This window comes from Calliphora vicina, chromosome 1, assembly GCF_958450345.1.
Source record: "Calliphora vicina chromosome 1, idCalVici1.1, whole genome shotgun sequence".
Classification (NCBI taxonomy): Eukaryota; Metazoa; Arthropoda; class Insecta; order Diptera; family Calliphoridae; genus Calliphora; species Calliphora vicina.
The window spans coordinates 82,704,274-82,730,256 of NC_088780.1; the positions used below are offsets into that span (position 1 = coordinate 82,704,274).

Here is a 25,983-nt window from a genome sequence, read left to right on the forward strand (position 1 = left end):
TCGTTTTGAAATAAAGTTTCAAAGGTTTTTGTGTTTTCAGTCGTGGTAGCGATTCTCGTGGAATTGCCCATATGTATATTAGAAAACACTTATAAATTTACATTGTTACGTTTTTGTTCACTTTTTAAAAACAAATTTAAAATTCCTATTAGAAATCTTGACCTTTTTAATTTTCAGATTTTTTTTTGACGATTTTTCAAATTCGAAATGACGATTTTGTTCTGTTTTATCGGGATATTGACGATTTTTTGCCAAATTCTTCTGGCAGCCCTGTCCATAATGTTAGTTGGTCATAATGCGATGACTGGATGTCTGGTTGGCAATCTGTCTAAATGCTTTGTTGACTGTTGAGTTGAGTTAACCGACTGTCAGGCATTAAATTTAATGACATAAAAGCAAAAAAGTGGAAAAATAACAATCTAAACTCAGTGCAGCACAATATGGGAGACGAAACTCAATTAACACACAACGATAACATTAAACTGTCGTTGTCTACATACCATACTAAATCTGTCTGTCTGTCTGCCTGTCTTTTTTCGTTGTCGTCAGCGTAGCCATTGTCGATAACTTGATGTCGGCCGATGAAGGCATTTAACCAACAACTTTAGCTTTTCTTGAAGTCATTTCAAAAGTGAAATAAAAAATGTATTATGAGTTTTTGTTACCTTTTTATTCACCCTTTTCAGCAGATCTTCGAAGTTCCTTGTTTCGTTTGTGACATTTGTACAATAGGGTCGGAATATTGTGACGCTTTATATAAAATGTAGTTTAATTCTGAAATTCTGAAAATAGGACTGCAGCACTGGCTCTTGAGTTGAATAAGTCCAGTGCTACCAAACATTATAGAATCGGTAATAGAAAGCAAATTCATATTATTATTACTTCTACGGAATCATATTTGCAATATAGAGTGAAGGGTATTGTCGATACTGTTAATGCCGAATTTATTTAGTAGCACTCTTAGTTGTATTTTTTTTATGCACAATATTGGTTAAATTGATGATAATGTATTTGTTTTTTACCTGCTTATATTCTGAATGTTAAGTCTGTTGCTTTGCTTTTGTGCTGCATTAAAATATATTTCAACCATGACATGCAGAATAAGCAGAGAGAACACACATGCAATAATTTATCTGATAAATTTACCACAAGCGCCACATTACCTACAACATGTAGCAAAAATAATAGGAAGTACAACAAACGATTTCTGCCTGTCTGTTTGGCTGTCGCTTTAAATCTTAAACTGAATAGAGTAAATTAGCCTTAAATTAAAATTGGTTTTTACTGACACGATCTCGAAGAAAATTTTATGAAAACCATTCGAAAGAATTTTAAAAAAACTGAGTGTTTTCCTTCATACAGTTTTCTTTCGACATCGTGGTAGTTAATCTTAAAAAATATCAATTTCGATGTTAAATATATTGAATACTTATTCAGAATCTGCATTTTCCAGTATTAAATAAATGTTTCCTTTGCTTTATAATTTCAGATCATTAAGCTTTTTGAAAAGTATTGTTCGTGAGTATTAATCGTGAAAAGTGTAAGGTTTATCTTGTAACTCCGATAAATATCCCAACGATATTGCCGTTTTCATTTGTGATAGTTTGTGTATGTGTCTGTGAATAAGAAAAGAGGTGAGATAAAGTTACACTGCAACGTTAAAAGAGGAAGTAAAAAGTAAGCGCTCAAAAATTGAGGTCGGTTAACAGGTGACCTTGTACGAAAACATCAGTTAAAGCGAATAATGCAAATAGGATAAGATCGATGTTACCACTACATTTAATGTCTCTCCATGAAATTTCAAAGCGAGAAGAAAGAACTATGGCGTTATGCGTCAAAAAACTTAACAGCACCTGTCCGTGGGACGACCAGACAGCAACCACTGCCGCATCGCCTTCCACATCAACGCCACCCTCAGCCTCGGGAACTTGGGGCCATGATGACACAATCTCCTCAGGCAACGTTATTGGGCTGTGGCGACGGCTATGGCGAGAGCTCAACTTCGTCGACGACTACGAGCATGAGCATGCTACGTCAGGAAAATGTCAGTACCCCACCGCCGCCCTACAGTTCTGTGCCCGAGCTGGATTGCTCCTCGATGGCGACACAGCAGGATTATCGTCTGACATTTCGTCAGCATCAGACGTATCCCACAGACGGAGAAACGGAAACATCTGTCTCGGCGACAGACTCCGATACGGCCTACAGTCGAAAGCAAGCACCATCCAGCAGAGATGGTTGCAATTACGTAAATGCTGGCGACATAATGCTCGTCGACGATTACGAAAAATTGAACGAGACCAGCTCGTCCAGCAGTTACCAGTTAACAGCGGAACTGCAGAAGAAAGCTCGCCGTATGTCTCCCCAACCAAATATCCCAACAAATCCCCAAGTAGTTGCGACATCAGCAACTACAACGACCGCATCTTCCACGACATCGTTTGCCGCTACCGCCGCCAAGATTCTAAGGAATTGTTGTGGCGGCACTTTCGGCTCTTCGAATTCCGTAACAACTACACCTTCCAACACGATTGCCAGCACCAACAACAACAACAACAATACCTGCAACAAACTAAACTACGAACACTCCACAAGTGGTGTAGATCATTCGGCCACCAGCCACAACTATCCACCCGAACAATATTTCAACACCCTAATGAAACAACTCAAGGGCAGTCAAATTTCGTCACTGCTAAAAGCAGTCAAATCCCGACACGACCAAGTCATCCCCATCATGCCACCAGCAACCTCCACCACCTCGTCTCAGCGCTGTTGTGTGGCCAACTACCAGACAAATTGTATACTAATACGACGTGCCGATATTCTCGGCGAAGAACCTTATGTGATAGCATGTCGCCTATTTTTTTGGCGAGATCTGAAAAACGCCTCCCAACTAAAACGTTTGCCCGTGTGTCCGAACGAACGCGACACAGTGTATGTATGTTGCAATCCATTACACTGGTGTCGCATTCTCGAAACAGGTATGTTTGCTGCACATTAATAGCTTTCTTTCCTTTTTTTTCTCCTTCTTATCATGTTTGTGTTTTTCCTCTGAAACAACAACAACAAACCTGAAAAGTGAAGAGTACTTGATCTCGTCCACCGAACGAAAATTTGTTTTTATTCAAAATTCACATTTTTGAAAAACTATAGAAATTTTTGCACTCGAACGCATTGAACACAACATACCAAAGGGTAACTATTTCAAATACTTTGAATGTGTCTATAAGCGTTTTGGCGACGATTTGCCAACCAAAAAATTAAAAAAAAAAAACAAGAAGAAAAAATAAATCAAACTAAAACGAAAACAAATAATAAAACGGCAGCACAACCAACCACGCGAACTCTATGGCAACGTGTAGCATTTTTCCTGGCGCCACTTGCTAAATTTACGCAAATCGTTTGTAAAGAATTTAGCCGCCATCATTTACTAATACAAACACGCACTAATTCACACACATCTACCCTGCCAACAAATACATAGATACACATATATACATACATACATATGTGTGTATGAATGTTTGTATATATGTTGCCTACATGCAGTATGTATGGATCTGTGCATGCAGTTTACAAAATTCAAGATATGTATTTTCGTTCAATCACTCATCAATTTCCCACTCTCTCTCCCTCTCTATCCGCGTATTTTTATATTAAAGAAATCTCATTTCATTATTTCTATCATAGTATAAGTGAGTATGCAAGTGTGTGTGTAGGTGCAACATTGTAAAATTGTAGTTTGTACAACGTAAATGGAAAAAATGTTTTTTTTTAAATCGTGACCACTGTAGATTTATTAGCATTTAGGACCCTTTGAGAATGCATCTAGGCTTTCTCGAGGAAACTCGATGCAGGTATAAACAAACATTGCAATTTGTACAACCAACTATAGGTTTCTATTTATTTAGATAACTGAAAAATTCAAAAAATTATAAAAAAACACATCGTTCATTTCATGATGCGCCATCATTTAAATCTCGTTACTAAAGTGCTTCATGGTAAGCGGCATTTTTTTGCTGGGAGAGTATGTATCTACCACATTTGTTGATAATCTGAAGAATCAATAAGAATATGTCTGTTAAGAAATATGTAGTTTATTAAATGTTTATAAAATGAGGGTCTTTTGAAAAACGGACTTATGTTGAGATAAATATTTTTAAGGTATTTATAATCAATGCTTTTATAAAACACTAGCTGAACCCGGTCCGCGATGCTGGTCTTTAGAAAACATCTGTTTACTGTGTCAATCGATTTTTATTTTACTGTTTCGCCAGGCACTTTGAATTGAATTTGGTCATCGAGCTTGTTAACATCATAATTTTGTATGCCAAAATTGCACGTTCCCACTGCCAATCCGGGAGCGATTGGCTTCTAGTTTTTCGATATGCTGTTGAGGTGTCTCTACAGCTCTCGATGAAGATGCACTGCGCCGCATTTGCTGAAGCCGTGATTCTCGTTCTCTTATTCTCGGTAAACAAATTTTATTTGAATAAAACCGTTATTTTTTATTAAAAGCGGAATGCGAGTTATTTAAAATATTATTTTTTTTAATAAATTTCATATGGAAATTTCTTATTCATGCACCTAATACGCAAGAGTTAAAAAAAATCTGACTTTACAGTGTTATCCGCCAGGCTATTATGAAGATTCTCTGAAAATTTCATCAAAATCGGTCCAGCTGTTTTTGAGTTCATTCGGAACATACATACACACATATGTACAAACATCGATTTTTATATACGGGGGATTTCGTGTCAAGTGACCCAATTTTTAAAATCGTCTTCCGATCAGTATGAAATTTGCACCAAGACATACAATTTTTGAGTTAAAACATTTATTTTGATATACATATATATCACTCGAATCCCACTACGAGACCAAAAAGCTCATAAAGGAATATCCTAAATTTTCTTTTGAGCAAAAAAAATGTAAAAAAGGGCCCATTTTGGAAAAATAGTCAAAAAAGTTTTTGATTTTGCCAAAAAAATCAAAAATTGTATATCTTGAGTTACAAAAACACTTTTAAAGGAATGGACCTATGCTTTCTTTCTTTTCTTAAAAAAGGGCCCATTTTGGAAAAAAAGTTAGATTTTGCAAAAAAAATTCAAAAATTGTATGTTTTAAGTTACAAAATATTTATTTTGATAGATATCCCACTCACATTTGAGCAAAAATAAAAAAGGGCCCATTTTGAAAAAAAATTTCAACAATGTTTTTTGATTTTGCAAAAAAACTCAAAAATTGTATGTTTTGAGTTATAAAACATTTATTTGGATATATATCGAACTCACATCCCACTAAGCGACCAAATAGGTCTTTAAGGAAATTATCTAAGCTTTCTTTCAAGAAAAAAATAAGAATGAAAAAGGGCCCATTTTGAAAAAATAGTCAAAAAAGTTTTTGATTTCGGAAAAAAAATAATAATTTTTTTTTTTTTAAATATTTTTTTTCGAAAGATTGAAGAAATAGCTATCTAAACTATTTGGGACACATTTTGCTAAGAACAATACGTAATAAGTTACATGGATGAGAGAAAACACATGATTGGCCAAAATGTAAAATTTTGACCCTTCTAATTCAGAGAGTTCTTGACCGATCTTGTTGAAAAATTGTATCTGAATTACTATCCAATAGGTCTAACCTTGGTGCAAAATTTTTAAAAATTGGTTCACTTGACATAAAATCCTCCATATATAGATTTATTTTTTTACTATCAATAAATAATGCCCGAGTTTTTTTAATTTTTGAAAGGTCATCCTTTTTGAAAATACAACTTTTATCTACTTTTGGTAAATTGAAAAATGTCGGACAATGTATTATGATTAATTAAATGAAAAAAACGGTTAATTGAGTTTTCTCATGAATTGTTAAAGAAAAGCTTTCGACGAGTTTATAATCGAAATATATAGAAATCATTATTTTTCAATAATTAACCCATAAAGGGTAAATTTGTTTAATTTCTTTTTAAATAATAATAAACAAAATAAATAAATATTAAATTGATAAAATGTTACAGTGTTTAACATTATTTTGATCTTCAGACATCATAAAAATAAGCTAATAAATACAAAAGTATTACAAAATAATGATATGTATGTATATTGAAAAAATTATTGCAAACAATTTAATTTTCCGGAAATCCTTAACGTTCAAATGGCAGGTTTGACAAAATGTTGAGAGAAAGCATTGAACTAATTCTTTGTGGCTTTTATATCGATGGCTATGGAAATGTCGTATCTCAACTTTTAGTTACTTACACAAGAAGGAAAAAACTCAATAAAATCTTAAAATTAAAAAAAAAATAAAAATTTGTAATACATATATCAAAAAATACTTTTAGAAAAGTTGTTTGTTTTAATATAAACCAAAAAATATGCATTCAACTTTAAATGAGTTAGGGCTTTTTTTAATTACTGTAAATCTGTTATTCGTCAATATGGAGGTCTATTTGAGTTTTGTCTACCAGAATATATAAAAAACGATATGTATCTTTAATAAAATCAAATTCATTAATTTACTTTAACATTTTATAAGGTTAAGTTTTCGTAGCTTCAAAAAATTGGTAAATTTTCGTCGCTTGTATTGAAAATTTGCCTAGAAAGTGCTTGACATATCAGCATATTAGAATTTAAAAAATTCACCAAATATGAAATATATTGAATTTAGTGCCAAATTTGGAAAACTGGTTAACCGGTTTATAAACACTAATTAAGATAATGGAATAAGTATTCTTATTTTTCGTCCCACCAAAGTTATTTTTGCCAATTTTGAAAATTGTACAGATATGAATCAGGAAAATCAAGAAAATCCGGTTTAACCGGTTTTGATTATTGTCTTTTCGGTTTCGGTTTTTAGCTTTAAAAAAACCGGTTAACCGGTTTATATTAAATTTTTGTTTAATATGAAAAATGTCTCCTTAAAAATTATTTTTATTTGTGGACGCTAATTGGAAATGCGTTAAGAATTGTCTAATAAATCTTCGCAAATTTATAATTTTTTGAATTCTTAAGGCTCTATCTTTATGCAATTATTTATATTTTTACGAAATATTGTCTTTTACGAATTATTTTCTATAAAATTAAATTTTTCAATAATATGTTTGAATGAGCTTTAGAAAATATATTTCATTAAAACCGGTTAACCGTCTTACAAAAACCAGTTTGTCAAAAAACCGAAATCGGTGGAGTTTACAAAGATGAAAAAACCGGTTTTCGGTTTTGGATACTCTACATTCGATATTAATTTTTTGACAACTGTCATTAGTTGTAGTAACTAATCTGTGATCATAATCAATGTGAAAGTAATATGTCATTGTTTTTTGGGTAACTACTTATAAATATGCCAGACCGTCGTAATGAAATTAATAAATAAAACTTTATACACAATTTGAGTAGAACATATTTTGAATAAATAATTTTTGACCGTGAGATCATTGTTAAGAATTTATATTTTTAAATTTTTGTTACAAAAACAACACTAACAATAGCGAAAAAATAAAAATACATACCCGTCGAACATTGTAAGTTAGACAAGTCAAGTCAAGTCGTTTTATGGCCATTACTTGATTCAGTTTAAATCAGAGAATATTTTCTAAAAACAGAAAAAAGTTATCTTTAGGTATTTTGTGTCTATGTGTCTGTTTGTCTGTCAGTCTGTCGGGGAATTTGTTTGTTTATCAGTCAGTATGCTCGTTTAGATTTAATACCCAGCAGTTCTAGGAGACAGTACCGAACTAGTGATTTTACCCATCATTTTGAGTGTTAGCTAGTTACTTCAATAGCCACGTGACTAGTCATTTTAACACGGGCATGTCCTAAGCAGGGGATCAATTGACCCTTTTGATTACAATGGGACTATCTGATAGCTGATCGAAAGTAGTCAACGATTCTGGTTTGAAGTGACTTCACCATAGGTTACTAAGAGACACTAAAGTGACTATTGACTTCATGCTATGTTACATGATTTATCAGTATATAGTACTTAAGCAAAAATAAAATGTATGAGAATTATATCAACACAATTTGTATAAAACCAGTTTTTACAAATTACTCACAAAACAAAGAGACTACACTCCAGATTACTTAGAGTCACTTAAGTGTCAATTATCTTCAGATTGCCTGTGATATATAAAGTAACCAATTGTCTTCTCTATGCACTACAAAGTGCACACACGTGTCAAATGACCAAAATATATAAATTGGAGTCAGCCAAGTGATAAGACATTTGTGACAGTTACTGTCTTTAAGGGATACATTGACTACTTACTTAACTGCTGGGTATTGTAGTTTTTGTTGTTGTAGGGGCTAGTGCGAGTATGTCTGTTTGTATGCGTGTATCTATGTTCATAAATATGTATGTATGTAGTAGGTGCATGTGTATAGAATTAAGTGATTCTATAAAAACAACAATTTTATTCTCGTACAAACTTATTGACATATTCGCTCATTTAGCCAACTTGTTCATTTGCTTTACAATAAAACTTAATAGCGCGCAGCAATAACAGCAACAATATAAATAATAATAACGACCAATCGACCAACCGACCATCCAACCAACTTACCGATCGACGACTGCGGTAGTTGGAAATAATTTAGCGGCAGCAATAGGAACAACAAAAATACACAAAAAAAAAAAAAAAAACAAATAAAAAGTCAAAAAAGCACATAAATACAAGTACATACAAACAAACGATACGTAAGTATCTGTGTGTGTCTGTATGTTTGCATGAATGTGTATTTAAAATTGTGGTCTGTCGGTCGTTGGCGCCTGAATGCTTGGCGCCACTGTACGTGGATACTGCCATAAATATGACTGACTGTATCTGTAAGCGCCAGAGAGTGTTTTATATTGTTCACGTGTATGTGTGTACGACCAAACGAGCACGCTACACATACATACTTACACCATACACATTCACTCACTCACTTCCCAGCTGTTTTATAAGTAGTCAATGTATCCCTTAAAGACAGTAATTGTCACTAATGTCTGATCACTTTACTGATTCAAATTTATATATTTTGGGTCATTTGACAGGCATGTGCTCTATGTAGTGCAAAGAAAAGTTAATTGATTACTCTAGTATCTCTAGGTAATCTTGAGTGTAGTCACTTTAAACGTTGAGTTTGTACTGCACTTTAGAAAGTAGTTATGTCACCCAGGAAGATTTATTTGTCTTTTTAACTGGCTATTTGAGGTCAATTAGCTAATCAAGTAACCAGTTAGATAGTAACTGACTCAATGTTAGAGGTTTATGAATTAAAGGCGTTGACGTTTACTATTTCGGACCAGCTATTCGACAGTCTCTTTGTAATCTATGTAGGATCAATTGACACCATGCTTATTACACGCGCATGTTAAACTAACTAGTCACGTAGCTATTTATGTAACTATTGGTTACCCTAAATGTTAGGCGAAATCACTGGTTCGGGACAGTCACCCAGAACTGCTGGGTTATTCACTAACTCACTCACTCACTTATATGTAGCAGCGAGTGAGTCCGTGAGTAAGTTAGTTTATTTATTCCATAGTTAGGTTAGACTATGGTGGAGTGGCGATTAACTAAGTGCTTGCATTTGCGTGCATTTCAAGAATTATACATTTAGCCTATTTTAGTTGTTGCTGTTGTTCTTGTTTATGTATGAGAGAAGGAAAGGCGGTATATGTGTGTGTGCATTTGATAGTGACTGACCGACTAAGCAGACAGCCAAACTGTCCGTCATTCTAAAAGTTGTCTGACTGCCCGTAAGTCAGACAACAGTATATTTATTTATTTATGTTTGATTGTTGTATTGCCTGTTAAGGCAAATCAGCAGAGGTGGTCTGGCATACTCGACTTCGTATTTTTATTATTATTATTATTATTATTATTATATATTAGGGTGGCTTTTATGATTTTTTTTTGGGGAAATTTCGAGGAGTGTCAATAAAAGTCCAATACTTTAGCCAATGATAATGTAACCGGTACCGTGTCTGGCGCTTAAAGGAAAGTTGTCGACATTTTAATTAGTGCAATTGTCGTTAGAGAAAGCGTGTTGACATAGAGACATATGGTTCTAGGCTGACTACAGGGTCTGCATATATTTCGAAAATACTTTGGAGATAAATAGGGAACACATCAGAGCTTCCAAAACTGCTCTCCGTTTTTTGATTCCAGCTTTGGGATTTTAGAATATGTGGCCCAAAGTTGAAATTTTGATAAAAAAAATAGGCGGCGCACAGTGGTTCAAGGGTGGCATTAATTAATATTTTTTATGTCTTCTGATCTACCTGATTTTTACATAGTTTGTAATAAACAGTCTAATTATCACGTACCAAAAGTATTAGGCTTATTATATTAGTTTACTAACCACATTTTCTATAGTCTTTAAAACATAGCATATTGTCATATATTGCCATTTTGCTAAACAATTATATTTTTGAAGTCATCGTTTATGATTTTTTGCAACACTTTGCCGTCAGGGTTTTCTGGTTAGATAAATATGTACATATATTTGCCCAATTCACAATTAGTGTCGTAGCGTCGTATCGTTGTATGTCGTATTTTTTTATTAATGCTTTGTTTTTGTTTCGAATAATTTGTTTGAAAAATATTTATGACATACAATGCTACAATACTACGACATCAATTGTGAATTGGGCAATTAATTTGAATATATTGTAAAAATCTGTTTTTTTTAAAGAATTTCACGCATTGAATAAAAAAAGCACAGAGTTTTTATTATTCACTGAATTCAGTGTTACTTTGCTATTTCGGTTGCTTGGTCAGAAAATTTAGTCAAAAATATTCGATTTCAAAAAAATTTATACGAAACAAAAATTTTTATCATAGTTATTTTTAATGCCAATGGTTGGAATGGGGTGTGTTTTTATGTTTTGATTTATTTTTTCTTACTTTTTATAATAAACTAACCTTAAATAAAACTAAAAATGCAATTGTTTTGATTTTAAAATTATACACAAAAAAGCGTGGCTGAAAGAGTTAAAGGGCTTTTACAATACAGTACTTTTATTTTATTAATACAAATCAAAATTTCCAAACATTATTTTTCATAATAAAATATTTGTTTGTTTGGTTGATTGATTAAAAAATTTTTAAAAATTTGTAGAAATATTGTTTCCAATACTTATGAAAATTCAATTTGACAATTAATTTGTTTTTGTATTATAGACAATGATAGCCTGTTTCACAATATCGAAAGAAAGATTTCGTTCGCGAATGAAACCTGATTTTGGTTTCCCTAACTCTTAGAATATGAACGAAATATTTCATTCGATATTGTGAAACAGACTATAAAACCCTAATAATACAAAGTATTGTAGTGAAAAACCGTTTTTAAATTTTTTTTTAATAACTTCGGATACAAATTATGAAATTACGATACTCGTGCGGAACGCGGTATTCAGTAACTAAAAGAGGGACGATTCCGATAAAATTGAGACATTTGGCAACACTATTATGGCTATATATACACAATTAGTCAAGTCACAAGGTCTCCTATCATGTCATATTATCATAATGTCCTAATATTTCACAATGGGTTGAAAATATTGTTTTTAAGACAATATGACATGATAGGAGACCCTGTGAATTGACCAAATATTTACTTTATAAGAATATAAAGAATATTGTGGAAATAACAAACGGATTGACAAACTCATATAGATATGTAGATATGTATATCTTTACCACTCATGGTGAAGGGAATGAAAATCATATGAAAAATTAATGGAAAACAGTTTAGCAAAGAGTTAGGGCCGCAATATACAACATGTTGCCTATAGGGACTACTTGCAACTAGTAGGGACTCAATGTCAGTGTATAAGTAAATAAGTAATAACCACAAGTACGTACGAATTTGATCGTTTAACTTGTTTAGTGATTTTAACTTGGCCATTTCTTTTGTATTAACAACAGAGTATGTATTTGATTGTGTTTAAGTTGTTGTCGCCGAGGATGATGTTGTCGATGTTACTGTTGTTGTTAGTCTTATTCACAAGTTGTTTCCTTTTTTTGTTTTTGTTTGTTTCTTGTTTTTAATTTATGTCAGCTTCGTGACGTCGTGTGTGCGCTTCAAGGATGGAATCCATTTGTTTAACAAGCAAACCATGCGCTCAAGTATCATGATTTGTCAGCATTCATTTTAACCAGACGCCAATATAACATCAAATATACTACATATTTGCAGTCGCTCAGACATGGGACATTCAGATTTTGGAATTGACTGAACTCGCATAATGAGTTAAAATAGTATTGAAATATGTATTATTTGGAATAAATAAAGGGAACATTTTTAGGTCCAAAACACTATTTTAATAATTTTTTAAAAAAAAGTTTACTGATGCTCAGATTTCTATTTGATTATGATTATCAAAATTAAAGTCTATTCGTTTACACAGTGTGACAGCCCAAATCGGATTAGGTTCTGTCTGCCGGGAAAAGTTATATCGGCCAAAAAATGTATATAGTCCCGGCGATTGCTGGGTCAGGTCTAGAAATCGAGATACACCGTTTTGAAGTTAGTAGGTCAAATTGTATTTTTTTGCTTTTTTATGTCCGAAGTTGTTAAGCTCAATGCCGGCTACAATATAGCTTAACAACTTTGCTGAACATCACTTTGCGACATTCGGACATTTAGATGGTCAAAATGCATGAAAAAAAAATACAATTTCCCCTACCATTTGTCGCACAGTGTTATTAATGTTTAGAAACATTGAAATACTACTGCATTTTCCATTCCTGATACAGATTGCATTCATTCTGTTTACAAACATACATATGTACATATAATTACACTCAGAACGAACATCTTTGTATGTTGGTGTATTTCACTTTAATGTAAATTTGTATTTAAGTTTTCAACGGAAGGCTAACAGATCATTTTATCGCAACAAACATGCAGTCATTAAAGGACTGAACTCTATCAGTCTTTAACTAAATATTTGATTACCTTTAATGCACTAAGTATGATCCATACAAGTGGGATTCCTTATCGGGAACATTTTAAAGGAATTTCACGAGAATACTTTTTAGAAATTTCCGGGACATTTTTATCGATAAATTTTGATAATTTCTTCATAAGATTTCTTATTAAAGATCTGCACAGATAATACAAATTCGTTGTGATTTGCTGTCAATCGAATTATTCGATTAGAAAATGTCTGTCATTTAGACTGAATCATTTTCATTATCACAATGAAAACTATTTTCGCTCTGTGTCAAAAACAGACACAACTTAACTTTTCTAGTTGTTCGATTTAATACAAACTGAAGTTTTAAGTGATTTTGGAAATTATTAACATTAAAACTGGTATAAATTGTATATGAGGACAGTGTTGCCAGACAAAGTTTACCTTATGTCCCCAATCTGAAAGTCGATGTTCCCAAAAAATCCCCATTTCAAAATTGAAATCCCCAATTTTGTCACCATAAAAAAAATTAAATTATATTGTAAATACTAAATTTTACTATGTTGAGTTTAAGAAACTAAACATAGTACATCTATTTTACATCTATTTACCTCATTGTCAGTTTTCAAAATGTTGATTCATCGATTTTGGAACAAGTTGTTTGGAAGATGTCATTTTACTTTGAAACCTGCCAAAAATTCTTGATGTTTATCCGATTTTTGTATGAATTAGTTTTTATAACTCCTTGAGAAATCAAGAGCTTTATAATATTCGATTTTTTATTCCAGAAAAAGAAAGTTCCGCATCGGAAGTGGAATCCATTTAAGTATAATTTAAAAAAAAGCACTGAAAAACTCATTGTCGTATTAAAATAGAATTTAAAGATAACACTCTGCTACAAAATGAAACTTTTTGTCAGAACTTTAAAAGCGACCCAATGGTGGTTGTAGGCCTAGGTGAGGGAATACTAAAACCGTCTTCAAAGATTTTGAAACTTCCTCAAAATTTTGAGTTATTTTGAAAAAACAGTTTTAAGTAGTACTTTAGTACCTCTAACTCACACATTTTGCATATTTTTTTCGTCGTTTTTCATATTCAACAAAGTTATTTTAATTATTTTCTATGAAAACCTATTTTTTACACAGTGTTTTAAAGACAATATAAACATTACTTGTCGAAATCGGTTTATATTTGCAAAAGTTATTAAACTTTTTCGAAAAAAGTTCCAAAGAGCTGATGTTTGCAACTTGCAAAAATATTGTCCCAATACCCACCTTAAAGTATACCAATATGTTCTGGATCACTTTCTGAGTCGATTTTGCCGTTTTGTCCGTCCGTCCATGTAAACCTTGTAATCAAACTACAGGTCGCAATTTCAAAGATAATTTGGTACAAACTCTTGTATTGCCCCAAGGACGAAGCCTATTGAATTTGAATGGGTACATCATTTCTCATAGCCCCCATACGATTGACCTATCTGAAAATAGTTAAGCTCTCATAAATATCTTAGTTATATAGATATAAAAACCAAATTCACCAAATTTACCATATAATGCCCACTTTCGAAAATCATTTTAATGAGTATAGATTTCTTAAAAATATTTCAAACTCAAATAAAATTCAACACAAATAGTTTTCATATACATATACAGAAGACATGTTAAGAACTAAATTTTCTTTATACATTGCAATAAAAATGTATATCAATGCATTGGTATAAGCTTTCATATCAAAATAAGTATTGAAATGCTATTAAAAACAAATTTTGTTTCTTTTTTTTAGATATTCTTAACAAAAACAATACTTATAACTTACAAATGTATCAAAAGATGCACTGTATTTTAAAACGTAATCAGTTTTCTTTCCAAACCCGTTGAAAAATATAAAGTCGGACAAAAACTGACTAAAGCTGGCCACACACGGAATGATTTGTTCGCCTGATTTGTGATTGAAAATTTTCAATTACTTGTGATTTTTATCGCGCACATCCCCATTAACAAGTAACAAGATGTCGAACACGAACAAATCATAATCAAAATCAACCGTGTGTGGTCAGCTTAAGTTACAGGTCGACGATAAGTAAATTCTGAATTTGAGGATGTTTCTGAAATTTTTTGACATTTTTTTCACTTTCGCACAGTGTAATTAACATTTAAATACGAAGTCAAAAATTGGCTCCTAGAGAATGATTTACCTTTCTGTGTTTAGCAAGAATTTAAAACAATTTAATATCTGTGAACTTTTGATGAAATCCTTTTTTAATTTTTTTATTATCAAAGTAGTGTCCTGGAAACGATAAATCTAAAATTTTTGTGTTTTTCATCAAATTCTGAAGAAATGAAAGAAATAAAATATGATTATTTAAACAAAATATAAAACCAAATAGATTAGAAATTGAAATGTTTGTCAATAAATAGCTCTTCTGTTTTATTACTAAGCCAAGTACTCTACATTGTGAATACCGTTAATGTCTAAAAATGTAAAATCCCCAAAAATGGATATAAATCCCCAAATTTTTTTAAAATCCCCAAATCCCTCCCCACGAAATTCTGTCCACAAAAAAATCTTGAAATCCCCAAATTGGGGACAAATCCCCACATCTGGCTACACTGTATGAGGAGCCGCAAAACAAAAAGGTACTTTTTTTGCTCATTTAAAATTTTTTTGAAATTGTGTTTTTTTTAATTCGCCCCCCTTGAAATACAAATGAAAATTTCTGAAATTCAATTGGAAATGGTGTAGTGCTGATAAAAATAAATAAAAAAGTACGTTTTGTTAAGCACCAATTTTTTTAGAACCCATTTACTTGATTGTTTCTAGAAGATTTCAACCCAAATATTATAAAAATGTTGTGACACTGAAAATTTGAGTGAAATCGGATAATGTTTCTATAATAATGAACCTAAAAATTGTAATTAAATAGTGAGTGGGGGAATCCGCATTAAATTTATAATGCGTTAAAAGTGTTAATTTAAAATGAAATCTTGAAACAGCAGCAATAAAGATTAGAATTAGAAAAAAGGAATTGAACTATAACCGAGTTTGTTTGTCAAGATCGTTATTTTATTTTTCTGGAAAATACTGAGATATCGTACAAAAGAAATCTCCAGAGTTATGCTCTTACTCTGTGTTGAAGTTCAAATGACAATTAATGTGATTAATACTTTAATATAAAACAAAATCAGTCGCATATATTGAATTTAAGAATGTATTCTTTATATGCTCTGACATTAGGAACACATACACAATACCCAGGCATTCAAAATAAGCTTAAATAAAGGGTATGGATGCAGTAGGAGAAAGAGGAGTTTTTCTTTTTGATTTTTTTTTGTTGTTGTTGGTAGGGATCAGACACACAAATCGTGGCAAATTAACTGTGCAAATGGACTCAGTCACTGACTGCTACTAGGTATTTTTGTTGGTTTTGTTGTAGCCGCTGACGTTGAAATTGATTATGATGAAACTCGTACATAGTTGTTTAGTTTGGTGTTTGTTTATTTAATCTTTGATGTTTTTCCTTCATCAACAGAGCGATTATTTGGCCGAGAATTCATATGCACAATCCTACCTCTCTACACACGATCATTTGATTTATTTTTCTTTCTCTCGTAATTCCCAGTACTATTGTGCATATTTAAAATTTTAGCAAAACAGGTAGAAGAAATATCAGACATTTGTACATACATACATACATGTATTTATATCGAAAACATAAATTTATTTAGTAGTTTGGCTTTTATATTTGATTATATGTACATATTTCTTTGAAGAAATTATAAATTTTGGTTAAATATTTCTGGAATAAATATGCCTGACCGGAAATGTTGAAATATGCTTACTAATTTGAAATTAGAAACAATGTCATCATTAAATTAATTTCTCAGAAATTAACAAAAAAAAATGTTCAAATACAGACAGACATATACTACAGTAGGGTGGTATTTTTATACCCTACACCACCTTTTACGCAAAGTACAGGTCGCAATTTTGGAACATATAATTTTTTCGGCTCAAGGACAAAGCCTATTGAAACTGGCTGAAATTGGTTGATTATTTCACCAAGTCCCCATACAAATGTCTTCCCGAAATTGGACTTTATCGGTCATAAATGTTTAATTTATATAGGTATCTACACAAATTTTGCTCCAAATAATTTGTATATATACAGAATTCATGTCACCAAATTTTATTATGATCGGTCCTTAATTAGTCATAGCTCCCATATAAGAAAATCACTTCAACCTGCATAAATCTCATAAAAATGTTGGTATCCACATAAGATTCAACATAAATAACTTTCATATCGGTGATCGGTCCATAAAGCTCACTTCTGAAAATCACTCACGAATTATTGAAATTTTAAAAGTAAAATTTGTTTGCTCTGTTAATTAGTGTAGGGTATTATACGGTCAGGCTTGACCGACCATACTTTCTTGCTTGTTTTGTATACATTTTGGGAATTTCGTGCTGTACGGGTCGGATTGTTGTGACACTTAACATATCCCAATAAGCATTTTTATTGGATTTCAAGTTTGAAAGCAATTGTAATTCAAGCCTTGAGTCCAGTGTTAAGCAATTGAATTATAGTTGCATTACACTTTATTTCAATATAGCATTATATTTGCATTCAAGTCAAATTCCAACAAAATGTTCATGTGCTTGAATTTTAGGGCCTTTGTGTCAAATCGAATGTTTGAAAATGCGCTTGCAAGAGGAAAATTGCATTTTTAGTTTTTATAACGGAATCATAATCTTTACAAATTTATCTTTCCAAAAAGTTTCAAAATTCGACTTTAGAAAATTAAAATACAAGACTTAATTTAATTTTCTAAGATTCGTTAATGCTTTGATAAGAATGACCGATCTTGTTGAAAAATTGTGTCTAAATTACTATCCAATAGGACTAACCCGATCGGAAGACATAGGTTTTAAAAATTTGTTCACTTGACGTGAAATCCCTCATATATCTAATTATTTTTGGAAGGTATTCTTGTATATTTATTATTCAAATCCTTAAGAGCAATACTTAATTCTTTAGTATTTTCTTTTAACAAAATCTTACGAAGGTGACATTATATAATATGTATTCGAATGGAGTAAACTTGTTTCAGGTTGGACAAATTTATGTAAAATTTGATTTTAAATTACTGAATTATTTATATAAAGTTCTATTCGTTTAAAGATTTTCCAAAGGATTTCTTTACATAACTCCTATTTTTCATTTTTGCCAATCAAAATGTCAAAAGGCCATCATTTCTTTTCGTCGTCATCATCATCATCAGCTGCAGAAGAAACATTTCAAAAAGCAACTATCAATATTTTAAGTTTCACAAAAAATAAAACTGAAAAAAAAACTTGAAACGTTTTTTGTTTTGGCAGTTAATTTTCAAAGAATCCATTAAAACCTGATTTGACTGGCATTAACTAAAAAATTTACAATATTTTGTGGAAAAGGCTGGCTTTAATGTTGGTTCTACATCTTGCATCTTTTTGGTCTGGCATACAGGCAGACATACATACATCCATACATATGTATATACTTGTTGTTGTTTTTTTTTTGCTCGTTTCTAAACTTCCTTGTAGTAAGGCGAGCATTTCATTGTGTTTGTTGCTATTTTTGTCGTTCTCGTCTTCTTTCAATCCTGGATATCGGCGGCGGCAAATAATGTTCAATGATAAAGTAAAACAAAAACCCAAAAGCAATGATCAATTCCAAGAATTGTAGCTTGTACCATTGATGCATCTTAACATTGAACAACAACAAATGCCAGTCAGTGCAAGGAATACACCATTATCCATACAAGACAACGACGACGACGACGATGTTGATGTGATGACTGGCTTAAAAGCTTCGGCGCCATGTAGCAACAAACTTGTTATTGTTTTTTTTTTTGTTATTTTATTTTTTTAGTTTTGTGTAATTCTGATTACTTACTACCAATTATTGAGAAAAGAGTTTGTTTTTGTAGTTGTTTAAAAGAATGCACAACAAAATAAAACGGACTAAATCTTTTAAAATTCAAAGAAAAAGCACAGCCACCCAAACATTCATTAATTTAATGAACATACTTAAAACAAAACAGGAAATTTGTTGATTTAAGTTCCAGCCATTCCTTAATGGAATCATAGTTAACGTAGTACGTTTGTATGTATGTAATTCAATTAAATTTCATTGACTTGTTTGTAATTTGGCATTTCGAAATTGTCAGTCATGTCATCCCAATTTGAGACTTGATAATTGCATTTGCTTTTCACATCATTCCTGCTATATACATACAGAGCAAACTGTTTCTTTGCGACAACCGAATCTTTTGGGCCAATCATAAGAGTCAGACTTTTCAATTGTAGTTGAAAAATTAGTTTTTACCGTTGTTTTTATTATGTACTAGCTAAACAAAAATTAACCCTGAATAGCACTTGGGGTTAAAATGACCCTCAACTTTTAAAATCACGAAAAACACATTCAATATGAATGGTGCTAACTTTAATGTTTTTCAGAATTAAATAAACTGAATCTTTTAAGTTATTTTTTAAATTTAATAAATCAAAATTGCACTAAAGGTTTAAAATCAATTCTATTATTCAAAAATCCTCATTAAAATATTAATTACGTTATTAAAGCTACAATCAGGTATAAATACAATATTTTGCCGTTTGATAAATGTTGGGGCACAAAATTGTGAATATTTTTCAAAATGGCTTAGTTAATTTTAATTTTTGTGCTTTTATTATAAATACCAGACTTCATGTTATATTTTTCTTAAGTTTCATCAAAATCATTTCCCTATCTATCCATGAGAAATACCAAATATTGAAAAATTTGACATTTGACCATCAATATTTTACGGTTAACTTTTTCCGATTTTAGTAAAACGTTCAGACTATATTTAGAATTATCTGGACTATAATAGTCTGAATATGTTTTACTTAAAATTCATAACAGTAAGGAAATTCGGCTCATTCGCCAAAATATGGCCAAAAAATTAGTTTTTCTCGAAAATCGCAAAATTTAAATCGCAGGTACGGAAAAACTATAGGAGGTATTGTCATACTTTTTCATATTTTTATTCCTTATTATGTTTTCAATAAATCCCAATGTGATGATCAAAAAATTCTGAAATTTGTTTAACAAAATTTTTAAAAATTTGAAATTGGAGTTAAAAAAATAGAATCTTTTTGGTCATACCAGCGAATAGGTTAACGGTATTCTACGAAGACAAAAACTCATAAACACGTAAATATGGATATATTTTAAGTAAAAATAAGCTTTTATTTTAATATTTCACAAAATATGTTAATATTGTTCCTACATTTCTTGTTCTAGTGGCCTGAGACACATTAATGGCCGAGCAAGTTTTTTCTAGTTTGGACTCTCGTCCATACAATCATGGAGCACTCTAATGTACATTTGTACACACTGTATTTAAACCTTAAAATGTACACCCAGAGAAAAAACAACTTAAAATCAATAAAAACCATATCGAATCAATAAGAAACATGAACGAAAGTCGAGTAATGTTGAAATTTTTTATTTCAAGATGGAAAAGTATTAATTTAATGTTGAAAATTATTGATTTATCTTATTTCAATATGGTTTTTCTATTATAATGAATATTATTGAATTAATATGACGCGTTCTTATTTTTAAGTTGTAGTTTTTCCCTTAGTGTACCTATCATCGAAGATAATACCAAGTGACTTTCTATTAAGCCAATGATGAACTATATTGAAACTGGTTGAAATCGGCCCATTATTTCACATACATATCCCCTATTATTTCTGCAGAAATAAGTTTTATGTAAAAATAAATTAAATGCCAAAATGTTGTACGGGTCGGGCCAAAAAAGAGGAAGCTAACGCTTTTCTACGCAATTGGTTGCCTTAGTCAAGAAGTTATTATTCCGTGATTCCGGTAACGTTTCCTGCAAGGAAAGGCGGGCTTGGACCCGGTAGTCTGTTTGATGGATGTATTCGCAGGTGGATCTAAAATGGAGATAGGCTCAGAAGCTGGTGGCTTCATAGAGGAGATCGATACTCGGATCTCAATATCCTAAATATCTTACTATCGATTTTGTGCGCGTAAGATAAGTTAAATTATCCAATTTATGTTATATGTAGCATTGTAGCAAGTGCTAAATTGGGAATTAGCTCTTTTAAATCTGCAGGGTATATTTTCGTCATTATTATTAATCTTGTTTGTGTTTGTCAGTAATTTGTGTGGTTTTGTTGATTTAGATTTGTTTGTTGGTGCAATTAAAACAGCTTATTTTTGTGTGTTTTTTTTTATTTTTCAACTAAATATGTATTTTAATATGTATTGTGCCACTCCTTTTTCGTTTCTGTTTTAGTTTTGATTTTGGCTTAATTTTTATACCCACCATCGAAAAATATGGGAGGTATATTGATTTTGTCATTACCCTTGTAACATATCGGAATATTGGTCGTAGAACTAAAAAGTGTATATATCCAGGGTCTTCATAAGATTCTAAGACGATCTAGCTATATCCGTCCGTCTGTCTGTCTATTGAAAACACGATAGGGCCAAAACGAAAGGTTTCGTTGGTATTGAAAATGGCCAATATCGGTCAATGATTTCACCTAGCCCCCATACATATGTCCCACTGAAATACTGCTTCAGCAGTCATAAATGATCGTAATAAAATTTAGTTCTAAATACTCTTAAAAATCGGACAACATTTGTACCTAGTCACCATACAAGCTCTCCGATTTTAACAACTAATATCTCGTTTTTGTCTACATAAAATTGTCTATAAATTATTGTGCAAAAAAATAGGGTTTCATAGACAAAATTTAAAATACCTATTGTTGAATTTGAAAAATTAGGAAAAAAAATAAAAAAGAAAGCCAAACTATTTATAAAAACTTAAACATTTCTAGGAATATAGATCTTATACATACATTTTATGAAAGCTTAATTCTTTACCTAACTATAAAATTTTGAAATCGGTCTAAAAATGTGTGAGTTTGAGGTACTAAAGTACTACGACCTACCCTAAAACAGTTTTTTCAAAATAACTAAACATTTTGAGGGTGTTTCAAAATCTTTGAAAACGGTTTTAGTATATCCTCACCTAGGCCTACAACCTCCACTAGGTGGCTTTTCAAGTTCTGACAAAAAGTGTCATTTTGTAGCAGAGTGTAATTAACATAAATCGTTTAAAGTTCACTCTATCAAATTCTGTACAGTTCGGACCATAACTGATTCTACATATTGATGGTGGGTATACAAGTTTCGGCTCAGCCGAATATAAAACTCTAACTTGTTTGTTTGTTTTTATTTTTTTTATTTTTATTGTAAATTTATAACTTTTAGTAGAGGATTAACATTTTTGTATAGATTTTTGTTAATGACTTTTGGTGTGATATTAGATTTCAAGAAACACACGACGAACAACAACAATTGAGTCAAAGAATTTTGAATGGCTGAATTTAGTTGTTTGAATTTGTGTATGAATTGTCAATATTTGAGTTTTGCCGCGTACTGTTGTTGAGACAAACGACAAACATCAAACAAAAAGTTTTATAGTTTTTTTAAAACTTCTATTTATTTGTTTTTTTTTAACAAAAAATTCAGCATTTAAATGAAAATTACTGTGAATAAAATACAGTCAATCCCATATTTAGACCTGTTAAAACCAGAAACGTTTTTTTGTTCATAGATAAGCATATACATACATTAGGGTGGGTCAATTTGTTCGGGTGAGAAAAAATGTGACAGGCGTTTAGCAAAATCGGAATCTACACAAAATTCTAAGAAAATCACCAAAAGAAAGTATGGGTCTAAAATTAAAACCTAGCTCCCACCGAGAGACATACAAATTTAAGACATGTTTTTAAAAATTACATAACTGTGTGTTTTGAAGTCTCTCAGCGGGAGCTAGGTTTTGATTTTAGACCCATAGTTTCTAGGGGAAATTTTCATAGAATTTTTCGTAGAATACGTTTTTGCTATACGCCTGTTGACCACCCTAATATACATACATACATATAAATCTATGTACATATGTATGCATGAACATTAAGGTGGCCCATTTAAATTAAAGTAAAATTAATTTTAACACACCATTTCTCAAAATGTTAGTTTAATCGTCAGTCGCAGCAGAGTCAATTTATCATATGATAACAAAATGGCATATGTTTCCTTTGTAGCAAATGAGTAAGTTTTAATATGTCGTAATAGCTTAGTAGGGCCACCCTAATGTACAACTATTGAACACTGAATCAAAAAAATAAAAAAAAAAACAATTTTAAGTGTGACAAACAAACCTTCCTACAAACAAACTACATTCAACAAAAACAAAACTTTAAAAACCAATTTTACTTTATGTCTCATTTAAGTTGTGCGCGTGTTTTTAGCCCAGTTTACATTAAAAAACAAAAGAAAAATTAAATATAGAAAAACAAACAAACGGCAACAACAAAACACTTTGACGAAAAGTTTATGAATGAGATATTCAATCATTTATTTCTAATTTTGATAAAATAACAATACAAAACAAAATCTATGAATGAATTTTTGAAAAACAAAAAAGCAACACTTATTTACTGATTTGATTAGTTTTATTTATTTAGTTATTCGTTCGATCGATCTATCTATCGATAGGACGGTCTCTGTCTGATGGTTGTTGATCTATAATGATATAATTTATTACTTAATATACATTCATAAATACTGGCATATGTATTAATAAATACAAATACACTTGTATACATTACACATGTACGTATGTATATGTAGATATACTTTACATACTTAATTTATTTACATATTCTAAATACGAATATATTTATTAGAATTTTGAATACTATCAGCCAAACTACAAAAGCCTTAAAGTCGATTTTAAGTCCATAAAGTTGACTATTATTTCAAATAGTATATTTCAAATATTCTAATTATTTTATTATTTCAAAAAAAGCTTTTTGTTTTGATCTTTTATGTACATTTTCAATTATTTGAATGTATATGTTGGGAAAAGTTTTAAAGCTTTTTTCAAATAAAAACAAAAGCTCTATTTTAAAATAAAGTCGACTTTAACAAAAATGAACTTTAAAATTTCTTTCATAGTTAGGGTGTATGTATTTTCAAAACAGTAATCTCAAACATTTTTAAATTACATATATTTAACGAATTATATTTGGGATTTTATTATGGATATACATTAGGGTGGCCCTTAATAAACGAAAGTTGGATTTTGGCCATTCTCACCCCCCAGTTTGGTGAACATTAGTAAAAAAATCATCCTGAAAAAATTTTAGGTAAATCGGTTGGGGTTAAGACGTGCCGCAAGCCCTCTGAAGTTTTGAGATGCATTTACAAGGGGAAAAAAATTCATTTTTTTCAGTTTTTGTAAAAATTTTGCCATTAAAAAATTACTTTTGTAATTCAATTTAAAAGAATCGAAATGTGTACGTAATTGTCTCTAATGAGACATAAAAAACAGAAATCGGTTAAAAAATTTTAAAGTTATTAAAAATTCGCCAGGCCATTAACGTGTCTCAGGCCACTAGAACAAGAAATGTTGGAACAAAATTAACATATTTTGAGAAATATTAAAATAAAAGCTCATTTTTACTTAAAATATGTCCATATTTACTTGTATATGAGTTTTTGTCTTCGTAGGATACCGTTAACCTATTCTTAGGTATGAACAAAAAAAATTAATTTTTTTAACGGCAGTTTCAAAACTCCATTTTCAAATTTTTAAAAATTTTGTTAAACAAATTTCAGAATTTTTTGATCATCTCATTGGGATTTATTAAGAGTATAATAGGGAATTAAATCGTGAAAAAATTATGAAAATATCTCTTATAGTTTTTCCGTACCTGCGATTTAAATTTTGAAATTTTCGAGAAAAACCAATTATTTGGCAATTTTTAGGCCAATGAGCTCTATTTTCTTACTCTTATGAATTTTAAGCAAAACTTAATTAGAATATTATAGTCCAGATAATTCTAAATATACTCTGAAACTTTTACTAAAATCAAAAAACGTTAACCCTTAAATCGTGAAGGTCAAAGGTCAAATTTTTCAATATTTGGAATTTCTCTTGGAAAGATTTTGAAATGTTCGAAATGTTGTATATTTTTGGGCCGATTTTGATGAAATTTAACAAAAATATAACACAAAGCCTAGTATTTACAAAAGCAGCAGAAAAATTAAAATTAACCCTATATAGCACTTGGTGTTAAAATGACCCCAAACTTCTAAAACCATAAAAAATTATGATTTTAAAAGTTTGGTGTCATTTTAACCCCAAGTGCCATTAAGCGTTAATTTCCATTCTTGTGCTGTTATTATAAACCCTAGAGTTTATGTTATATTTTTGTTAAATTTCATCAAAATCGGCCCAAAAATATACAACATTTCGATCATTTCGAAATCTTTCCAAGAGAAATTCCAAATATTGAAAAATTTTACCTTTGACCTTCACGATTTAAGGGTTAACGTCTTCCGATTTTAGTAGAAGTTTCAGAGTATATTTTGAATTATCTGGACTATAATATTCTGAATAGGTTTTACTTAAAATTCATAAGAGTAAGGAAATAGAGCTCATTGGCCTAAAAATTGCCAAATAATTGGTTTTTCTCGAAAATTTCAAAATTTAAATCGCAGGTACGGAAAAACTATAAGAGATATTTTCATAATTTTTTCACACTTTTATTCCCTATTATACTCTTAATAAATCCCAATGAGATGATCAAAAAATTCTGAAATTTGTTTAACAAAATTTTTAAAAATTTGAAAATGGAGTTTTGAAACTGCCGTTAAAAAAATTAAATTTTTTTGTTCATACCTAAGAATAGGTTAACGGTATCCTACGAAGACAAAAACTCATATACAAGTAAATATGGACATATTTTAAGTAAAAATGAGCTTTTATTTTAATATTTCTCAAAATATGTTAATTTTGTTCCTACATTTCATGTTCTAGTGGCCTGAGACACGTTAATGGCCTGGCGAATTTTTAATAACTTTAACATTTTTTGACCGATTTCTGTTTTTTATGTCTCATTAGAACGACAATTACGTACACATTTCGATTCTTTGAAATT

At 30.9% G+C, this 25,983-nt stretch overlaps 1 protein-coding gene across 2 annotated transcripts in view; it reads left to right on the forward strand.

Moving 5' to 3' along the window:
* The window catches only part of Dad (Daughters against dpp), a 68,401-nt gene that overhangs the window by 10,555 nt on the left and 31,863 nt on the right, over positions 1-25,983 (forward strand). For both annotated transcript variants that reach the window (XM_065515023.1, XM_065515025.1), the window contains exon 3: positions 1,490-2,981. In XM_065515023.1, coding sequence (XP_065371095.1) covers positions 1,793-2,981 — 1,189 coding nt within the window. In that variant the 5' untranslated portion in view covers positions 1,490-1,792. The remainder of the gene's footprint in view (positions 1-1,489; positions 2,982-25,983) is intronic.